Here is a 22,620-nt window from a genome sequence, read left to right as displayed (position 1 = left end):
GTCAAATAATCATCAATTATGCCCTTTGTCAGGAGTTCTTCCCTTGAGCTCATCGGGAATTTAGTTTTACACCCAAACCAGGGAAGGTTTAAAGCAGGAGTGCCACTTTGAAGACCTCTGGACTTCGACTCCCAGAATTCCACAGGCCTTAAAGGGACCAAGACTGGATTTTAAAGAATAGGAGCCCTAAAAAAAACAGCAACCCCATTTTTTACCGAGGCAGGAGTTGAAACATAAAAAATAATACAGATAGTCCTCGATTTACAATGGTTCATTTAGTGACCGAACTGACAGTAGCGCTGAAAAAAGGGACTTACGACCGTTTTTCACACTTAGCGACCGTTGCCGCATTCCCTTACTTGGGGGATCAAAATTCAGACACTTGGCAAACCGCTTCCTATTTGTGAGGGTTGCAGCGTCCTGGGGGTGGGGGGTGGGGGTGTCACGCGATCCCTTTTAGCGACCCTCCGACAAGCAAAGTCAACGGGGAGAGCCCAGATTCCTTTAAGAATGGGGTTACTAACGGCAAGTGACTCGCTTAACAACGGTGGCCAGGAAAGTCGTACCGTGGGGCAAAGTTCACTTAGCAACTGTCTGGCTCAGCCACGGAAATTTTGGGCTTGCTCGTGGTCGTAAGTCGAGGACCAGCTGTACAAAAACCTTACGGCTGTGAGCGATGGGAGTGAGAGTCCAGGGCTTCTTGAGCGGGGATAGTTGTGCAAAGGGGACGGAGATTGTGGGGAGAGCCTCGGGGGGGGCAGATGCAAGACCTGCAAAGGGTCTAATGGAGGCCAAGCCCACCCAGCTGGGGGCTCCTTGTGCTCCTTTGGCAGAGATGGGGAGGGGAAGGCTGAGGGTCACACACCTTGCAGGTGTGGGCTTGGATTGGGGAGGGGGGATATTGCATCATTTTAACTGTTGGGGTGGGGCGGAGAGGAATCAGTTCTCTGGGGCCGACATTTGCAGTGGGTGGATCTTGTGAATTCTCCTGCTTCTATCTGGCAGCCTGGTGGCGCCATCTGGTGGCAGAGTGTGTGGGGAGGGGGGGGACTGGGGCGGTGGGGGGGGGGAGGACGACTGTGGGAGCCAGAGAGGCAGGAAGGGAGGCAGAGGAATGAGAAAAGAGGAGGGAGGGAGGGAGGAAGGAAGGAAGGGAGAAAAGGAAGGGAGGGATGGAGGGAAGGAAGGAGAGAAAATAGAGAGAGGGTGAGAGAGAGGAAGGAAGGAAAGAAGGAAGGGAGACATAGAAAAGTGAAGAGCAGGAAGGGAGGGAGGGAAGGAAGGAGGGAAGGGATAAAATGGAGAGAGGGAGATATAGAAAAGGGGGAGGGAGGGAAGGAAGGAAGGAGGGTTGGATGGAGGGAAGAAAATGGAGAGAGAGAAAAAAGGGAGGGAAGGAAGGAGAGAAAATGGAGGAGGGGTAGGAAGGAAGATGAGAAAAGGAAGGAAGGAAGGAAGGAAGAAAAGAAGGAAGGAAGATAGAGAAAAGAGGGAGGGAGAGAGAGGGCAGAGGAAGGAAGGAAGGTATAAAAAAGGGAGGAAGAGGGAGGGAGGGAAGAAGAAGGAAGATGAGAAAAGGAAGAGAAAAGGAAGGAAGGTAGATATAGAAAAGAGCGAGGAAGGGGGTGCATGTTGTGTGAAGGGGTCAACGGAGACGAAAGAGGGAGGGGGGCACCCAGGGGCTCAGGAGGGAAGGCTGCCCCCCCCACCAGCCCCCCCAAGCCTCCTCCAGCTCACAATCCCTGGGGGGGGGAAGGCTGGGTTGCATCACAAACGCTGCTTGGGCCAGCCCCTCCAGGGCTCTCTCACCCCACCACCCCTGCCAGGGACAGCAGCAGCCCCTGTGCCAAGCGGAGGGGGCAGAGGGGATGCCTGGCTCAGGCGGCCAGCTGCCGGCCGAGGTGCCTCGCCCATGGGGGACACCAGCCTCCTGTGCCACCCACCCCCCGAGGGCTGCTGCCTGGAGCTCCACGAGACGGTGGCCGTCTTACTGGCACTGATCGTGGTGGTGCAACTGGCCCTCAAACTGGCCACCGTGGTGAGGGGCCCCTGGGGGCCCGGGGATGGACGCAGGAGGCCTCAGCCTCCAATGGGGGGGCTTGGCTTGTGGGGGGGCTGTTGGCAGTGGGGGGCAGGCACCGAGTATGATGAAAAGAGTTAAGGCGGCACCCACAACGGTTCAATCCAATCCTCAACTTATGACCACAACAGAGTCCAGAATTTATGTCGCTAAGCGAGACAGTTCTGAGTTTTGCCCCGTTGTACGACCTTCCATGCCACAGTGGTTCAGCGAATCACTGCATTCGTTAAGCGAGTGACACGGTTGTTAAGCGAATCCGGCTTCCCCATGGATTTTGTCAGATAGAAGGTCGCAAAAGGGGATCACGGGACACCCCCCCATAGGACGCTGCGACCGTCGTAAATATGAGACAGTTGCCAAGCATCCGAATGTAAATCACGCGACCCTGTAAGCGTGAAAAACGATCATAAGTCCCTTTTTTCAGTGCCGGCATAACTTCGAACCGTCACTAAGCGAAACCGTTGTAAGTCGAGGACTACCTGTACTACCGGGGAAGGGTTGCAGTCTGTCTGTCGTAGGAGTCTATAGATGATGGGGGGGGTTGTACCCCATGGGAGTTGTAGTCCTGTCCAAGAACAGGACTCGTAGTTTCAGAGCCCAATTCTGCCGAATTTTGCACCGTGATTTTTTTTTTTGAGTTGGGCGTGAAAAAGTCTGTCTTTCCGGCATTTTTAAATGATGCTTTCTAGCTGTTTGTTTTTTTTTAACTTTCTGCTTTTATTCACATATTTTTATATGGTTTTCTCAACCACCCAGAGTCACTTATAGATGGGACGAGCGGTGTAGACATTAAATGAATAAATACACAGAGAAACCTCTGGCCCTTGGTTTATTATAAAATTTATGGATTAAACTCCCTCCCTCTTTCCTCCCTCCCAGATCTGCTATTACTTCTGCTGCTTCATGAGGAACCTGTGTGGAGGGCAGGCTGCCACCAAAGGTGAGGGGGGGGGATTGATGGCAGAAACTGGGGTGTTGGGGGGCAGTCGGCGTGGAACAACTTCCCTTGAAATGTTTTGAATATTAGTAAAGTACAGAATTAATTCATTGAGGGGTGCGGCGGCCTAAAGGCAGAGCTCTCGCCTCCCAATCAGGAGGCCGTGAGTTCTATCCTAGGTAGAAGCCGATATTTCTCTCTCTGGGCACAATGAGAATATATCTGCCGAACAAAACTCCTCATTGGCGACAGGAAAGGCATCCGGCCAGTAAAACACTCAGCGCCATTCAGTTGCCCAGACTTCACCCCGATGCAAGGGATTATGGGGTCATTAAAAGAGGATGATATAAATCAGTGATGACGAACCTTTTTGGCACCAAGTGCCCAAGCCGGAACGCTAGAAACCCAAAAACCAGCTCGCTGGTGCACTCATGCCTGCTTTTTGGCTGTTTTTCAAGCCATTTTCAAGCCGTTTTTGGGGCTGTTTTCAGCTTGTTTTGGGGGCCAAAACCAGCCTGAAAATGGCCCCAAAATGGCCTGAAAAAACAGCCTGCATTTTGGATAGTTTTGGGGCCGTTTTCAGGCCGTTTTCCGGTGCTTCGGCATCCGTGAAAGACTAGAAAAGTAGCTGGCGACGGCACACATGCCCACAGAGAGGGCTCTGATGCCACCTCTGGTACGCGTGCCATAGGTTCTGTTAAGGAATTCGCAGAGTAACCCTTGAGTAGCAAGGGTGTGCACATGAAAGCGACTTGAGAGTAGTTACGAATAAATACAGTCAACACACAGATACACTGAGTTGTGTTTACTTTCAGGGAATAGTAAGGCACAGTCCAATAAACAGTCCAGGTCATACACATATAAAGCAGGAGATAGCAAAACGACAGTCCAGGGATAATCCAATAACAAAGTCTTCTTACCAGTCGTCGCAGTCATTCACAATAAACAGTTCTTCTGGATTTGCAAACAGAGCTATCAGAGAGCAAGAACAGCAAAGAGAAAACAAACCATGTTTCTAGCTCCCTCTTAAGGTCATTGGCTACAGAGCTAACCAATCAGGACGCAGTATGATGCAATACAGCAGTCTTAAAGCAACATTGATGGTTTATATATTGCTAACCCAACAAGTTACGTAACAGTCACGTCCTAACAGGTTCGCCATCACGGATGTAAGTAATTTAGCCTTTACTTCCTGATGCCACCCTGAACCTTGGGGGTGGCTCTTCACCTCCTTCCAAAATTAACATTTTGAATTTAAATTAAAAAAAAAATAAAACATGGACCCATGATTGAATGGACTCTGGGCCATCCAGTTGGTGAGGCCGCGGAGGTCTCCTCCAGCAGGTTCTCTTCTCAATCTTGTCCTTCAGCTCTTCCATTGGTGCCCTTTGGGCGGATCTCGCCTTCTCCTCTCGCCTTCCATCCTACGCAACATTACAGGTTCCCCAAGGGAGCTTTCTGGGGGGGGCCGCCCCTCCACCCCACCCCCACTACAATCCAGGTAGGCTAAATAGGTAAAGGTAAAGGTGGTTTGAGATCCTCAACCATCCACGACAATCATGGTTTCACACACACACACACACACACACACACACACACACACACAGAAACAGAAAGAGGCAACTGGACTTTCTCGGGGGGGGGGGGGTTTCTTTCTTTGAAGACGTTTCGTTTTTTGCTTCAGAGCCGAAGAAGCTTCTTGGATGAGAAGCGAAACATTTTCTTTCTTTCTTTCTTTTTTTGTAGTAAAGTTTTTTTTATTTTTTAAACACACAAAGAAACATCCAATGCATCTTTTCTGAACAGAATATTGGATTTATACAGATTTTGGTTCATCTTTAACACAATTTTATATATAATTTTTCTCACCTCCTTTATTCTCTCTAATTCTAAGAAACCAATATTACCCTCCCTCTTAACTTCGCATCCTAATATAGTTCAATTTTTCTTTTCCCTCCTTAAAATTTGAACCCCTAAATTTAAATTCATGTAACATATTACAATCCCCAATTATTACCTTAAATTCTCTTATTCCAGTCACCAATGATTCTTTTATCAACTATTCCAAATAACACATTTCAACAATTAAAGATATTCAATAAAAAAATCAATTAAGTATCAGTCTTACTCCAATACCTCTACATTTACATTCATATAACATAATATGCCACCCTGAGTCTCCGGAGAAAGGCGGCATATAAATTGAACTAATAATAATAATAATAATAATAATAATAATAATAATAATAATAATAATAATAATAATAATAATAATAATAGCAGCTTACATCCTCCAACGATACCTTAACAGTTCCTAGGTCCTTGGTTAGGACTCAAGCTGCTGAGCTATTAACCAGCCTCAAAGGCTGTGAATCTCACTAAAGATTAACCAATAATAATAATAATAATACACTTCCCAATTATTTTCTTAAATTTATAACGTAATACAATTCCCAATTATTTTCTTAAATTCTTTAGTTCCAATCTCAAATATTTTTTTCTTTGTTAACGCTTTCTTAAAGCGAAACGTTTTCAAAGGGGAAAAAAAAAATCAGAAAGTCCAGAAAGTTGCCTCTTGGAGAAAAAAAAACACCATTGGGATAAAGGTGGTTGTAACAGTGACAGAGTTCGAAGGGACCTTGGAGGTCATCTAGTCCAACCCCCTGCTCAAGAGCCTTGGTGGTGCAGCGGACTAAAGTGCTGTTAAAGTAGCACTTAGCTGCCAGCTGCCTGCAATTACTGCTAGTTCGAATCTCACCAGGCTCAAGGTTGACTCAGCCTTCCATCCTTCCGAGGTAGGTAAAATGAGGACCCGGATTGTGGGGGCAATAAACTGACTTTGTATTAAAAAAAAAGAACACCGCTTACGGGGTCCCCGAAAGTCCTACTAAGCAGGGATATACAAAAAGTATGAAGATTATTGCTTAACGCATTGTAAGCCGCCCTGAGTCTCCGGAGAAGGGCGGCATATATAAATTGAACCAATAAATAAATAAATAAGCAAGAGACCCTCTATTATTTGAGACAAATGATTGTCCAGTCCTTTCTTAAAAGCCTCCAGTGATGGAGCATTCACAAGTTCTAGTGGCAAGCTGTTCCACTGGTCAATTGTTGGGAAGTTTCTCCTTAATTCCAGGTTGTTTCTCTCCTTGGTTAATTTCCATCCGTTGCTTCTTGTCCTTCCTTCAGGGGCTTTGGCGAATAAATTGATCCCCTCTTCTTTGGGGCAGCCCCTCAAATATTGGAACCCTGCTATCACGTCCCCCCCTACTCCTTCTTTTCTCTAGATTGGCCAAACCCAAATTCCTGCAGCCGTTTTTCCTATGTTTTAATCTCCGGGCTTTTAAATCATCTTATTTGCTCTTCTCGGCACTTTTTCTAAAATCTCAGCCTCATTTTTGTAACGTGGGGGGTACAAAACTGAATGCAGTAATATTCCAGGTGCGGCCTTACTAAGGCTTTACAAAGCGGTGCTAACTCTTCACCTGATTTTGATTCTATATTTGTTTATTTGACGTTTATTTATTTAGAATTCTCTGCCCACTTTGGCAGGATGGGTGCCGAACCGCAAATCTACCCTTTAAAACACAAGAACTCTTGGGCTCTCAACGTTTCCGTTTGAATGCGGGGTTAATCCCTCTTGCGTAAATAGAGAAGCGAATGGTTAAAACCGCTACCCTGAATGGCGGAAAGGCGAGAAATTTGCAGATAAAAACATCGGATCACGAAACGTCGTGGCACACGTGGAAGTGTGCGGTGTAAACAAGCGACAAAGTTGCGTTCCCGAGGGAATTTTTTTCCCAGGTCTGTTGGAATATTTTCTTCCCCCTCGTTCTCCTGGGAGAAGCGCAGAGCAAGCCGAAACCCACGCGGAGGCCATAAAACGAAACCGCGTAGAATGAAATGAAAATAGCACTTAAAACCCCCTTTTTTTTAAAATGGTTTCTTTCATCTGGAAGGGGTGAGCCTGCTTGAATAATTTCAGGGGTCTCGAAAGCGGGCGTGGGTGCCACGTTCGGTGGCCTCTGACACGCAGGCGAGCAGGGATGAATTTCGCAGTTGTTCCCTTCTGCGTTTCAGCAGGGAGTATTCGGTGCGTGTGTCTCATTTTTGCACTCTGTGTACAGGCCGTCCTCAACTTCCGACCACAAAAAGTGTCTGTTGCGAAGCCAGACCGTTCTTAAGTGAGTTGTGCCCCATTTTACCCCCTTTCTTGCCACCGCCGTTAAAGTGAATCACTGCCGTTGTTAAATTAGTCACAGGGCCGTTAAGTGAATCCGGCACCCCCGTTGACTGTGCTCGTCCGAAGGTTGAGAAAAGGGGATCACGTGACACACCCACACACCCCGGGAGGCTGCGGCCATTGTAAATATGAGTCACGGGCCAAGCATCCGAATTTTGCTTACGTGACCGCAGGCATGCTACAACGGTCGTAAGTGTGAAAAATTGCCATGTGTCGCTTTTTTCAGGGCCGTTGTAACTTTGAGTGGTCACTAAATGAACTGTTGTAAGTCGAGGAGTACTTGTAAACCCCAAGTCCTTTTTTAACCATCAGATATTTTTCTCAAAGACACTCCGTAAAAAGGGTCCCCGTATGAGAGGTCCGAGGCTCGATATCGCTCGCGATACCCCACCAGCTTTGGGTCCACGGAGGCTGCCAAGATGCCAAATGGCTTTGATGCTGGCAGGGCTGTGCCCAGCCCGGCCGCTCGCGTTCCACGTCATTTTTTTGCCAATGGATCTTCTCTCTTTTCCAGAACTCGAAAAACCTCCGGTTCTCGTCCGCCCGGTGAAGAAAGTGTATCCCCAAAAGCCATCGATACAATACTCCGACGATGATCCCCCGCGACGGCGGCGCCGACGAAGCCGATCGCCCCAACGGCGCTGTCTCCAGTGTACCCTGGAGCCGCTCAAGTTGACCATGAACTTAGAAAACAGGCACTTCCGATGCAGGGAACACTGTCATCACCGACACTTGTACCCCGATTATCTGCCGTGCAGCTTGCCCTGTTATTACAACTGCGAATGCGACAACCGACCCCGACCCCGGCCCCGGACCTCCTCGGCCCCCTCAGCCTACCCCAACCCCCATTTGCGAGATGTCGCCGTGGGGACTTCCGACCTGGTTGTTAATGTCCCTACCGAGGAACGCCGGAACACCATCACGTCCACAGAACCGTACGTACGGACCCCGGTGGCGGAACCTCAGCGTCGTTCCATAGCCAGCGGCCAGGAGGCGGAATATCTACCCACCGGACAGCACTCCCGGCGTCCTGCCCGAGTGTACATCTACCCCGTCCACCCTCAGACCCCACCGGGGAGTCGGTCACCGACTCCTGAAAGGGGGCGCCGGCGTCGGACCCTCAGCCAGGACAAACAGGCGGAATTAGAGGCGCGCGAGCAGCGCCGAGGACGGGAATCGGAGACACCGGCCCCCGCGACGCAGCAGCTGCAGGTCTCTGCCGGGAGTCCTCCCCGGTTCCATAACATAGTCAACACCATCATGCAAGCAGGGACCACGCCAACCGAAGGCGGGGCAGCCAACACCAAGAGGCCGTCCCGGGCCGAGACCCCGCCATCCGACTGGGTGTACCGCTCCAAGTAAACCCTCAAGTGCAAAGCAGGGTGGAGAAGGAGGAGGAGGAGGAGGAGGAGGAGGAGGAGGAGGAGGAGGAGGAGGAGGAGGAGGAGGAGGAGAGAGGAAGGACAGACCCGTAGCTGTCCACAGTGGGCCCATGTTGGCTTGGGGAACAAACATTAAAGGCAAATCCATCCATCCCATAAATTCCGTGGCGTGCTGCTCACGTGTTCTGGGGTCTTTGCAAACACTTTCTTTTTAAAGTGTCTCAACCAACGATCTTGGGAGGGTGGGAGGGCAATTTGTGGACACCCCCTCCAAGAACCTCCATTTCTCACCCACAGAAGTTTGTTCACCTACCCCCATCCAGGGCCAGAAAGGTCCTGCCCGCCTGCCTGATTTTTGGCGGGTGGGGGAGAAACGACCGGAGGGCCGCTGATTGCAACTCATCAGGAAATTAAACGCTATTATGCAAATGAGGAGCCACGGTCTCCCCCCCCCCCCCCCGTTTGACAGCTATCAATCAGCGTCTTCCCAAGGACAGAATGTTTTTGCTGTCATCAGCACGGCGGCCCTGATGCTAATGATTTTTATCTGCCTTTCAACCTGAGCATAATTTCCGCAGACCTCTAAGGGCATCGTTTACATTTTGATGCGCTGTTTGGAGAACCCGAGAAAGTTACAGAATAACAGAGGCCTTCCTCCGGAGGTCTTGGCGGACTAGACGACCTCCAAGGTCAAAGGGACCTTGGAGGTCTTTTAGTCCAACCCCCTACTCAAGCAGAAGACTCTAGACCAGTCATGGCTAACCTTTTTGCCGTCGCGTGCCAAAACCAGGGGGAGTGTAGGGGGGTCGCGCGCATGTGTGCCCACACTCATAATTCAATGCCCCCCACGCCCCCTGTGCATGCACGCGCAACCCCCCTCCCGCTCCTCCCACTTTTGACACACGACAGCAAAAAGGTTATCGGTGGGCCTGGTAGGCCTGTTTTTCGCCCTCCCCAGGCTCCAGAGGCTTTTTTGGAGCCTGGGGAGGGTGAAAACAGCCTTCCCCCACTTCCCCAGAGGCCAAAAACGGCCCCTTTCCCGACTTCCGGTGGGACCGGAAGGCCCGAAAATCAGCTGGCCGGCACGCGCATGCACACTGGAGCTGAGTTGCGTGCCCACAAATACGGCTCCATGTGCCGTCTGTGGCACGCGTGCTATAGCTTCGCCATCACGGCCCTAGGCCATTTCAGACAAAAAACATCTGAACGGCATGTCCTCCAAACCATGGGTTACTTAATCAGGGGCACAAGGCACCAGATTCAGGCAACATACGGTACTAAACCCTGAATGGTGGTTTGTAAGGCCTAGGTTCACAGAACATGCAATTGCAGACAAATGAGTGCGGAGAGCTTGTCCGCAAGGAAGCCATATGGGAGAAGGGCAGTCCTCGACTTACGACTCACAAACTTAAGACCAGGATTTCCACTGCTAAGCAAGACGGTTGTTAAGTATGCGAGTGTGTATTTTGTACGGTGTTCACACAATACAGCCTTAATGCTGCCCTGAGTCTTCAGAGAGGGGCGGCATACAAATTGAATTAATAAATTAATTAATTAATAAATGCGTTGAACGTCACAAAACCAGCACCTAAAATGTTTATCGAACTATAAAACATCAAAAGCAGCAGATTATTTTAAAACAATTCCTTCGGTTGAGTCCCGCCCGCTTTTACAACCTTTTGGGCCATGGTTGTTAAGTGAAGCGCTACAGCGGTTAAGCGAATCACACGGTCGTTAAACGAATCCAGCTTTCTCCCCCCCCTTCCTCCCACCCTTGACTTCGCCGGCTGGGATGGACGGCAAAACGGCAGGTCATGTGACCCGCGACGCTGCAAATGTCGTCGATCCGTGCCTGACGTTTGACCGCAAGACGTCGTAGGGATGATGCAATGGTCATAAGTGCAAGGACCGGTTGTAAGTCACTGGTTTTCAGTGTCATCGTAACATGGAACAGCTGCTTGGCTATTTATGTCCCTCGGCCTGGACTGATGGGGTAGTATATTTTAATTTAAAAAAAAAAAAAAAAAAACTTTCTTGATTTTTTATGTATATTCGTTGTTTTTAACAGTCGCTTGGTCGACTGTCGTTGTGAGCCGCCCTGAGACCTTGGAGATAGGGTGGCATACAAATTTTATAAAATAATAAATAAATAAATGGTTTAAAGTCAAGAACTACTTGTACAGCGGAATTTCTCCATCTTGGCCCCTTGAAGGGGTGTGGACTTCAACTCCCAGAATTCCCTAACTCCGAGCTGGGGAATTCTGGGATTTTTTATTTATTTTTTTGCTTTAATTTATATGCCGCCCTTCTCCGAAGACTCAGGGCGGCTTACAATGTGCTCAGCAATAGCCTTCATACTTTTGTATATTTATTATACAAAGTCAGCTTATTGCCCCCACAACTGGGTCCTCATTTCACCTACCTTAGAAAGGATGGAAGGCTGAGTCAACCTTGAGCCTGGTGAGATTTGAACTTGCAGCAGATGTTAATCTGTTAATAACAGTGCTTTAGTCCACTGTACTACAGGCTCTTGTAGTCCAAACCTCTTCAAGTGGCCAAGATGGAAAAATATTGCTGTACAGTAACTTCCAAGTCACCCCCTCCTCATCGGATTTCTTAGGAGGGGCCCCTCACCCTGGATAAAGACCCCCCTCCAGCCCCCCCCCTCCTTCATAGCTTGTCCCCCACCCCATGACTTCAAGGCCCCCCTTGCAACGGGTTGAACTGACCCTTCCCCACCATCTATCTATAGCTCCTGTCTGAGGATCAACAGAACTTGGAAGGGACCTTGTAGGTCATCTAGTCCAACCCCCACCCCAACCCCCCCAACCCCCACCCAAGCAGGAGACCCTAACACCATTTCTGACAAATGGCAGTCCAAATTATGGGGGGTAAGGAATCCAGCACGCTGGGAAAGCCTGAGCCAGGCGATCGGCTGTCAGCTGCGCGTCTTGAATCCGCGCACGTGTTCAGACGATCCGAGGCTGGGAGCGGGTCCAGATGGGACTTTTAAAAAGGAGTCTAATTTCCCCCAAAAGCGCAACTCCAGGGGTCTTTGGGGGGGGAGTTCAGTTATTTGCAAATTCCCCGGAGGGCAGAGAAAGAAACTTTCCCGAACGTGGGAATGCTGCAAAGGGGAGGGGGCATTTACCGGGTATATTGGGGGAGGGTCGTACTTTTTAGCCCCGCACTCTGTTTCTCCCATCCTCACCCCCCTCCCCAGTTTCTGGGGAGGGGGGGCTTTTCCCCAAAAGTAGAGAGAGGGCTAGCTGCCCCTCCCAGCATGCTTTAAGACCCCCCCTCCCCGTTTCGGGGGGGGCGTTCCCCCAACATGCTTTAAGAGTGGGGGGGGGGAGGGATGAGGTTTCTGGAACTACATCTCCCAGGGTTCCTGGCGGCAGCCGCCCTCGGTGGGTGGGGCTTCGGGCTCGGCCAGGTAGATGCACACAGGTGAGCACACAGGTGAGCAGGATGTTGCGCGGGGGCGGCAAGGAAGGAGTGGAGAGGGGTCGCTTCTGCCCCTTTCAGGACGATGGGGGTGGGGGAGGGGGAGGAGGAGGAGATGGGGTGCCCCAGAGGGTTGTGGGGGGGAAGGGGAGGCTGCACCTGTCCTAACCCGGATGCTCCGGGCCACACCTGTGGGCGTGTCCCCGTCCTTCCTTCAACCTTCTCAGCTTCCTGGTGAAGCTGAAAATCGGGGGTCTCCTCGTGGTCTCCCATCCCAAGACCCTGATTACCTTCTGTATTCCGGTGGGGTGGGGGGGGTAGAGTAAAATAGAATAGAACAGAGCCGGAAGGGACTTTGGAGGTCTTCTAGTCCAGCCCCCTGCTCAAGCAGAAAGATTAGATTAGATTAGATTAGATTAGATTAGATTAGATTAAACAGAGTTGGAAGGGACCTTGTAGGTCATCTAGTCCAACCCCCCCGACCTCTTTTGACTAACTTTTCCTTCGGCAAGGAAGGTGCTTTGAGAGACCCGTCGGGGATGGCATCTCCTCCCGAGGACCCCCGCCCAAGCCGGCCCCCGCCAAGCCCCTCACGGACCTGGACTTCCATTCCGGGGTGCAGATCGCGGAGCTCAACCAACTCATCCAGGAGTACCAAGCCCGGGCCCCCGAAGGCAGGGAAGACCCCGAATTGTTCCAAGCCAAAGATCTGGTTTTCTCGCTGCTGGGTGAGTTGTGGGTGGGTGGGGGGGTCACGGAGGCAGAGAAAGCAACCCCCCTTCCCCCAAAAGCCCCTTCTAGCCCACCCTGATCCAAAGACCCCGGCCGAAATACAAGAGAGTAGAAATACAGGCATGTCCTCGATTTACGACCGTAATGGAGGGCCAGATTTCTGTGGCTGAGGGAGTTAAGGGAGTTTTGCCCCGTTTTACGAACTTTTTTGCCACTGTTGTTACGTGAATCACTGCAGGTGTTAAGTGAGTCACATGGTTGTTAAGTGAATCTGGCTTCCCCATTGACTTTGCTTATTAGAAGGTCGCAAAATGGGGTTCATGTGACCCCTGGGACGCTGCGACGGTCATAAATGTGGGTCAGTTGCCAAGCGGCTGAATTGTGATCACGTGACCCTGGGGAAATGCTGCAACGGTCGTAAGTGTGAAACGTGGTCATAAGTCCCTTTTTTTCAGTGCCGTTATAACTTCAAACGGTCACTTAAGTGAGCTGTTGAAAGTCAAGGGCTACCTATATATTCTTGGTACAGGTAGAAGACTTGTCCCAGTAAAGTTAGTTCTCAACTGACAACCATTCATTTAGTGACCGTTCAAAGTTGCAACGAAAAAAGGGACTTGGGCAGTGGTGGGATTCACCGGTTGTAACAACCGATTCGCTTCGCGCGCCCTCCAGAGGCAGGAAATGGGCCTGTTTCCGGACTTCCGATACTTCCAGTAGGCCGTTTTTTCGTTTTTTCGTCCTCCCCAGGCTCCAAAGGCTTTTCTGGAGCCTCCAGACCTGTTTCTGGACTTCCGGTAGGCCCGTTTTTCACCCTCCCTGAACCTCCGTGTGCGTCCTTACCTGGCATCCAAAACGGGCCGCGTGGAGATGCCTGGGAGGGGCGAGGAGGGGTGGGCGGGGTCAGCCAGTTCTTGGAACAACCGGTTCAGCGAACCAGATTAAAATTAACATCCAGTTTGTCTGATCCAGTGCGAACCGGCTGAATCCCACCTCTGGATTTAGGACCGGTTTTCAGACTTTCAGACTGTTGCTGTATTCCTACGGTCACATGATCAAAATTCAGATCCTTGACAACTGATTCGTATTTATGTCGGTCGCGGTGTCCCTGGATCAGGTGATGCCCTTTTGCGACCTTCGGACAAGCTGTGCACCGCCCTGAGTCCAGCAGGAGAAGGGAGGTATAAAAATGTAATAAAATAAATAAAATAAAATAAATAAAAGTCAACTGGGGGGGGAGGGGAGCCGGATTCGCTTAACAACCATGTGACTCACTTAACAACTGCAGGGATTCACTCCCTTGACATCCAAAGTCATAACAGAGAAAGACGCAGAAGAAAAAGAAGAGATTCGTGTAACGATTGTCTCAAGAAAGGTCGTAAAACAGGGCAAAACTCACTTAACAAGTATCGCGCTTCACAGCAGACTTGTTGGGTTCAATTGTGGCCGTACGTCGAGGACTAGCTGTATTTGCAAATTTAGATTTAGTAAATTCGGTTCTCCCTCATGTAAAAGGAGGAGTGGCAGAACCTGGGAGGGTGGAGTCAAGCAAGGGATCAGCCTGGAATCCCTACGTAGCCACAAGTGAACTAAGTACAAATAGTTCTCGACTTACAACCGTTCCCTTAGTGATCATTTGAAGTTACAACAGAACCGGAAAAAGTGACATGAGTATTTTTCACACTTATGACCATTGCAGCATCCCCACGGTCATATGATTTACATTCGGATGCTTGACAACTGATTCACATTTATGACGGTTGCCGTGTCCTGGGGTCATGTGATCACCTTCTAACAAGCAATGGAGAAGTCAGATTCAGCTAACAACCGTGTTACTAAATTAACAGCTGCAGCGATTCACTTAGCAAACGTGGCAAGAAAAGTCGTAAAATGGGGCAAGACTCACTTTGCATATTTCTCACTTAACAACATAAATTTTGGGCTCAATTGTCGAAAGTTGAGGACCATCTGTACAACTCCCCCTTGAATTCTGTGGACCCTAATCTAACTATCTGGTAGGTGCCAACCATCAGCTGGGAAGATTCAAAGGCTTTCAGCGATAAAGCAGTTTAGTTAGAAGATTCCTGCACATAGGCTTTCAGCAATAAAGCAAATTAATTGGATTTTCACATGTGGACAAGGTCTCTCACCTCCTGCCTTGTTCTCCCCACAGGCCAGGTCCAACAATCCGATGGAAAATTGCCCCCGGTCAACCGCTACCTTCTTCTCTCCGGTGGGACCCAGCAGGGCACAGTCCACGTGGATGGTACCAACCTGTGGCCTCTTTCTCCCGGCGGCGACTACGATACCAGTTTCACGCTCCTGGTGCCGGTTCTGAACGTGGCCGGCGTGCCCGTCACGTTGGATATGACGCAGAGCCCCCCTGGACACACCCGGATCAGCCTCGAGCCTTTCGATGCCCCCACCCTGCAACGCTGGTCCGAATGCAGCTCTGGGGATGAGACGTTTCTCTCCGCAGAGTTGGTGTCCGGGTGGTTTTTCCGGGCGTTTTCCACGGTGGCCAAAGATCTCCGCGTCGAACTTCAAGGACGCGTCACCTCCGTGATCGTCTGCGTCGGATCCTACCGTGTCCTCTATGACATCATCCCTGTAGTGGCCTTTCGGGGGTGGCCCGAGGTGGTCCGGCCGTGGCTGAGCCAGGGACATTTCTGGGACGGTAAATTGAGGGACGAAGACATGACCGCCGGATTCTATCTCTTCCCGTCCGCTTCCGGCTCAGATTGGTACCTCGCCTTTTCGGCTAGCGAGCTGCACTTGAGGCGCATCTTTCCTCTGCCACTGTTGTGGTCCCTGCGAGCCACCACGGCCGCCCTCCCCTGGGGTGACCTGCAGGGCCTGGGGCCGTATCACCTCTTCACGCTGGCCTTGTGGTCCTGTGAACGGCTACCGAGCCGCTACCTGGCCGAGGAGGAGAACGCAGCGCCCGCCCTCCTGGGTGTCCTGGACGATCTGTCGGCCAGCCTGGCCGAAGGACACCTCCCCAATTATTTCCTGCCCGAGTGGAATCTCCTGCATGGCTTATCCCCTCGGGCCACGAGGATCCTGGCGCGGGCCGTAGCCCAGGTGAGGGCCAATCCCTCCAAGTACCTTCGCCAGGCTGTGGAAGGGGCCAAGGAAGCTAAACGGCGGGCCAAGGCATATCGGCGCCAGCTGATGACCCCTACAGAGCCCTAACCGTGGGGCTGCTTCAGCAGGGACCGGATCCTGAACGAGCTCACCTTGTGTTCTTCGGGTAGAAGGGGGACCCATTCAGGAGGGCTGGGTGGATGTGTGCCAGGGCCACGGTGCCAGCCTTCAACACAGGACAGCCCCCCCAACTGGATCACCTCTGAGAATATCCCAGAATGCAACCTCCAGATGGCTGGTGGCTGATGGGCCGGTGGTCCTCGACCTACGACCACAATTCGTAAGCCCTAAAAATTCGAGACAATTTTCACGTAGGTTTTACCCTATTTTACAATATTTCTTGCCAAGGTTGTAAAGTGAACCACTGCCCTGGTTAACTCAGTAAGACAGTCGTTAAGCGAATCCGGTTTCCCCATCGATGTTGCTCGTCAGAAGATCGCCAAAGGGGATCACATGACACCCTCCCCGGGACACCGCAACCGTCATAAGTACGAGTCAGTTGCCAAGTATTTTGTATACTTGGTATTCTGTATTTATACAAAATTGTATAACTCTGTATTTTGATCATGTGACCACGGGGATACCGCAATGGTCGTAAGTGTGAAAAACGGTCCTAAGTCACAATTATCAGTGCCATTGTCACTTCAAATGGTTACTAAATGAATGGTTGTAAGTCGAGGACTAAATGTGAGAGCGCTATAGTCTATTTCCAATGCAAATCTTTTTTTTAACGAGCGCTTCTTATCTAGTCACTAAATATTTTAAATATTTTCAAAACAGAAAATTATTTTTCTTTCTTAAAAGTAACATTAAATCTTATCAAGAGAGAAACATCCAGCTTGGAAAAGAGCCTTTTGTGAATTCTTGGGATAAATTATATTTTGTATGAATCTTTGTCAAAATCCAGAATAAAGATTTATGTGCCACGAAATGTGTTGGTGTGGGTCATTTCATGGGAAAGGCTCCCAGGAAGGGGGCAGGAGAGGTGAAAAGGGGGCAAGGCACTATTAAGTAATGGCCCCTTTAAGAGATGTGGACTTCAACTCCCAGAATTCCTGGGATGGATGTACATACCCATTGTGGCCTGCTTACTCTCTTATAATCCCTTCCTCTGCAATCTCTCTCCTCCAGGCAGTAGTAGGGAGAAAAAAAACAAAAAACAGGCCCAGCTGGCTGAGGAACTCTGGGAATTGAAGTCCACACCTCTTAAAGGGACCAAGCTTGAGAAATACAGCCCTAAAAAGTCATCCCTGGCCTTACTCCCTGCATCTGAAACACCCCACGGATTCCGCTTGTAGGGTTGAATATATTGTGTGAACTCACACAGGGTCACGTCCTGAATTCCGACTCAAGACTGCTTGGAGGACTCGTCACAATTCTCTTGAGACATAGATCTCTTCTCATCTTTGGGGGAGGCAGAAAAGTTTTGTTTTTTACAGGTGGTCCTCGACTTAACGACCACAAATGGGGCCCAAAGTTTCCGTGGCTAAGTAAAACCAGCGGCTGAGTGAATTTTGCCCCGGGTTTACGCCCTTCCTCGCCACTGTTGTTAAATGAGTCATGGCCGTTGTTGGTAAGTCACAGGGTCGTCAAGTGAATCTGGCTTCCCTGTTGATTTTGCTTTGTACAGTGGTCGCAAAAGGGAATCGTGACCCTGAGATGCTGTGACCGTCATAAATAGGAACCAATTTGCCAAGCGTCGGAATTTGGATCGCGAGACCGCGGGGATGCTGCAATGGTCGTTAAGTATGAAAAAAAGGTCATTGTTTCAGGGCCGTTGCAAGTTCAAATGGTCACTAAATGAATTATTGTAAATGGAGGACCCCCTGTATGCTGCCTTTCCTCTGCCGTCCACCAGGGGGCGCCGAAAGCTCATTTTAACTAACTTAATCCCTTTTAGTTGTGCAAAATGGGTTGGAAACTGGGCTGGGAGTGATATAACTTCGGGCCCCGCCCTCACCTTGGCTTCTGCAGCCACATACACACCCTGTTGTGCAGTTGTGGGTTTTTTGACAAAGCCGAAGAAGAAGAAGTGCCTGGCTCGGAACCAGGCAAACCTCCGGGCGGCTTCGGAAGTGAAATTTGATTGCTGGATGTGCTGGAAAGAAAGACCAAGAGTAGGACTGGGGAGGGGGGGCACTGGGGAGGAGCCCCTCTGCAGCCCCAGAGTCTCCCTGGGTGACCTGGTGCCTGTGCGGCCTCCCTCGCAGGGTTGTTGTGGGGGGGGGGGAAAGAAGGGAGCAAGGAGCCTTGAGTTCTTGGAGGAAAGAGAAGGAAGGGAAGAAAAAAGGGAGGGAAGAAGGAAAGGAAACAAAGAAGGAGACACAGAAAAGGAAGAATGGGAGGGAGGGAGAGAGAGGAAGGGATAGAAGGGAGGAAGGAAGGACGGAAGGAAGGAAGAAGGAAGGAAAGATGAGAAGGAAGGAAGGAAAGGGAGTGAGAGACAGAGGAAAGGAAGGAAATAATGGAAGGAGAGAGGGAAAGAAGGAAGGAAAGGGAGGGAGGGAGGGAGAGGAAGGAAGGAAGGATAGAAAGGAGGGAGGGAGAAGGAAAGGAAGGAAAGAAAGGGAGGGAGGGAAGAAGGAAAGGAAACAAAGGAGAGAGAAAAGGAAGGATAGAAGGGAGGGAGGAAGGAAGGAAGGAAAGAAAGATGAGAAAGAAGGAAGGAAAGGGAGTGAGAGACAGGAAAGGAAATAAAGAACGGAAGGACGGAGGGAGGGAAGGAAGGAAAATAGGGAGGAAGAGGAAGGAAGGAAGGAAGAAGGGAGGGAGGGAAGAAGGAAAGGAAACAAAAAAGGAGAGGGAGAAAAGGAAGGATAGAACGGAGGGAGGGAGTGGAAGGAAGGAAGGATAGAAAAGAGGGAGGGAAAAAGAAAGAAGGAAGGAAGGAAAGGGAGTGAGAGACAGAGGAAAGGAAGGAAAGAACGGAAGGATGGAGGGAAGGAAGGAAAATAGGGAGGGAGGGAGAGGAAGGAAGGATAGAAAGGAGGGAGGGGGAAAGGGGAGGAAGGAAGCAAAGGGAGTGAGAGACAGGAAAGGAAGGAAAGAACGGAAGGATGGAGGGAAGGAAGGAAAATAGGGAGGGAGGGAGAGGAAGGAAGGATAGAAAGGAAGGAGGAAGAAGGAAGGAAGGAAGGAAGGAAGGAAGGAAGGAAAGGGAGTGAGAGACAGAGGAAAGGAAGGAAAGAACAGAAGGACGGAGGAAGGGGACGAAGGAAGGAAAATAGGAAGGGAGGGAGGGAGGTCAATTGTGGTCATAACCCAAGGACTCATCACACACACACACACACACCCATCAGCAAGAAGAAGAGCAGAAGTGGTTGCTTCTCTCCCCCCATCCAGACCCATCCTCCACAGCCTGGAGGTGGCCCTGGCAGCCACGCTGGGCTGCAAGGCAATCAGCAAATGGGTTTGGAGAGGGCAGGCCTGGCAACGCGCCCCCTCCTTTCCTTCCAAGCGGGTGCCAACCGGGAACGGCTCTTTCGCTAATGGGGTCGCTCTGCAAAACTGGGGTGAGAAGAACCCCGGCCAAGATCTCTTGGGGAGGCTCCCCAGCCCCCGGCTGCGACTCTCACGCCAGGCCCAGTTCAAGGGTTTCTTTGGAGAAGAGGGCCTCTGAGCATGTTGGGCAGCCTCGACCGGACGTTCAGGCTTGGAAGCGCTCTGCGTATGCTCAGGGGACTTAGCTCCGAGGAGCCAGCACCCTGCTTTTCAAATTTGGCCCCTTGAAGATGCGTGGACTTCAACTCCCAGAATTCCCCAGCTGGTTGGGGAATTCTGGGAGTTGAAGTCCAACCGTCTTAAAGTCAGTTGGGGAATTCTGGGAGTTGAAGTCCAACCGTCTTAAAGTTGGAGAAACATTGTACTAGGTAATCCTTCCGGTCCCTCTCAACTCTATGATTCCCAGCTGGTTAGGGAATTCTGGGAGTTGAAGTCCAACCGTCTTAAAGTTGGTTGGGGAATTCTGGGAGTTGAAGTCTATCCACCTTAAATTGCTGGTTAGGGAATTCTGGGAGTTGAAGTCCAACCGTCTTAAAGTCAGTTGGGGAATTCTGGGAGTTGAAGTCTATCCAAGTCGGTTGGGGAATTCTGGGAGTTGAAGTCCAACCGTCTTAAAGTTGGAGAAACACTGTACTAGGTAATCCTTCCGGTCCCTCTCAACTCTATGATTCCCAGCTGGTTAGGGAATTCTGGGAGTTGAAGTCCAACTGGCTTAAAGTCAGTTGGGGAACTCTGGGAGTTGACGTCTATCCACCTTAAATTGCTGGTTAGGGAATTCTGGGAGTTGAAGTCCAACCGTCTTAAAGTCAGTTGGGGAATTCTGGGAGTTGAAGTCTATCCACCTTAAATTGCTGGTTAGGGAATTCTGGGAGTTGAAGTCTATCCAAGTCGGTTGGGGAATTCTGGGAGTTGAAGTCCAACCGTCTTAAAATTGGAGAAACACTGTACTAGGTAATCCTTCCGGTCCCTCTCAACTCTATGATTCCCAGCTGGTTGGGAAATTCTGGGAGTTGAAGTCCAACCACCTTCAAGGGCCCAACTTTGAAAAACACATCAAATTTAGAAGAAACTGTCCCTTGCTCTGTGGGGAAGTGTGCCAGCCATGTGCCCTGTTTGCACACAAGCGTGCCCTCCTCATTGCTCACTCACCCACCCACCCAGCCCCACTGCAAATCAGGGGTCCTTCTGAACCTGTGAACGGGCCCCCAGGGGCCCAAGGCAGTTTAGACTGGGGCGTTGTTGGCTGCAGTTTCTGGGGACGTGGGAAGGGGTGGTTTCTGGAAGATGGGTACGGGGGGCAAGACTGAGTCAAGGCAGGCGAGCCCCCAATTGCCCTCCCCTTCTCTGGGCTTGGGGAAGGGGCAAAACTACGCACAGGTCCTCTGTACAACTGATTCGTTTAGTGATCATTCCAAAGTTGCAACGGCACTGAAACTGGCGACTTCTTCTGGCCGTGTTCCGCACTTACGACCATTGCCCTTCTCAATTGGGCCCTGAAGACTGTCTCCTCCAGAGGGCGCCCTTTGCCACTCTTACCAACCAATAGCAGGCAGGGGGCTTTCCTGCACCTTTCTCCGTCCTCCCCTTTTCCCACGACCGACCGACCCTCCCTCCCCCCACCCCTTCAGAAGAGTTTTCCAATACGGGGAGTGAGGAGACCCCCCTGAACTCTTCTTTCTTCCCCCACCCCCCACTCTCAATTCCACAGTGACTCATTGATTTCTCTGGAATTTCACCCTGCTTGGAAACATCCTGCCCACCCCTCACCCCCGGCCCTTTGATCTCAATTTTGGGGTGTCCTCAGTACCCCACCATCACCCCGGGCGGCCCCAACTCGCCTCCTGAAGGCTTCCCCTGTGCCCGCTGTGTGTTTATGTGTGTTACCAAATATAATAATAATAATAATAATAATAATAATAATAATAATAATAATAATAATAATAATAATTTTATTTACATACCGCCCTCCCCCCGAAGGACTCAGGGCGGTGTACAGCCAAAATTAAAAAAAACCATAAATATACCATTTCATAGTTAAAATTAATTAAAATCATTAAATAGTTTTGGCCGAATTTTAAAACCCAAAGTTAAAACCCAATTTAAAACCAGTCAATCATTCAATTAGACAGCATCTATGCATCTAGATTTTGCACAAGGGATTTTATATACGCGCGATGGGGGTCTCTGCTGAATCCTTCCACCCCCCCACCCCCCAGCCCCAGGTCGGTGCAGAAAAATTGCGGGCATCGCTTTTCTCTGGGAGGGGAGGCTATGCCCCTGCCCCATATGTTCCTCCCCCCCCAAAAAAAGAGGACCCCTGGCAGGGCGAGGGCAGCCACCATTACTATCACACCCAGCTCATCCCACCCCACGGATTTCCCATCTCCGGCTGAAATCCTTTCGGCTTTCTCTCCTCGCGGCGGGGCGTGGGGCGGTTTTCCGATGGGGCAGCGCCTCCCCGCCCCACCGGCTTTGTCACTGGCGTGTGACAGGAGTCCTTCTTCTCCTTTCCTCGCCCCCCCTTCCCTTCCCTTCCCTCCCTCCCTCCCTCCCTCCCTCGCAGCTGCTCCTTGGCTCGCTGGCTGGCAACCCAGCCGGAGCTGCCCACCCGCGCCTCCTGGCACACCCAGTTTGGCGAGGGTCCCTCCCTGCCCACCGCGCCTCTCCTTCGCTCGCTCGCTCCCCTGCCTCCCCCACCCCACCCCTACACCCCCCGCCCCCCCTCCCCCTCTGAAGGACACGCCAGGGTCTCCGGCTTGGCCTCCTACCCTGCGCAGCGCAGCGGACGCCGCATGGATGGAGGGCAGGCGAGGCGCCTTCTTCTGCTGCTGCTGCTCCTCCGCCGGGTTTAAACCGAGAGGCGGCAGCCGGTTTGGGCGGCTCGGGGAGCGGCTGCCTGCCGTGGGCCGGATCGCGGGAGGAAGGAGGAAGGAAACGGGGAGCAACGGCCCCCAGGCGCCCCTCTAAACCCGGCTTCGGGGGCACCTGCGCTCGTCTGCCCGACTTTCCCGCAGGCGCGCGGATCCGCCCGGGAAGGGGAAAAAAAGGGGGGGATCCTTCGTGCTGCCCCCCCCCCCCGACAGGCTGATGGGGACCCCACCTCCTCTCCGGCCCCCCGACTTTCCTGGAGCTCGGTAGCTGAGAGAGGCGAGGG

The 22,620-nt window shown here is 51.0% G+C and overlaps 1 protein-coding gene across 1 annotated transcript; it reads left to right on the top strand.

Annotated features, from left to right (window-relative positions):
* Positions 1–1,912: 1,912 nt before the first annotated feature.
* LOC139324775 (uncharacterized) lies at positions 1,913–16,013 on the top strand. The gene is given in 7 exon segments (XM_070954520.1): positions 1,913–2,038; positions 2,960–3,020; positions 7,775–8,618; positions 12,317–12,392; positions 12,602–12,644; positions 12,647–12,817; positions 14,992–16,013. Coding segments are annotated over 7 exon segments (2,343 nt in total).
* The last annotated feature ends 6,607 nt before the right edge of the window (positions 16,014–22,620 follow it).

The sequence above is a fragment of the Pituophis catenifer genome, unplaced genomic scaffold (genome assembly GCF_029215685.1).
Source record: "Pituophis catenifer annectens isolate HBS135680 unplaced genomic scaffold, rPitCat1.0.hap2 SCAF_15, whole genome shotgun sequence".
Classification (NCBI taxonomy): domain Eukaryota; kingdom Metazoa; phylum Chordata; class Lepidosauria; order Squamata; family Colubridae; genus Pituophis; species Pituophis catenifer.
This window is presented reverse-complemented; position numbering and strand designations above follow the sequence as displayed.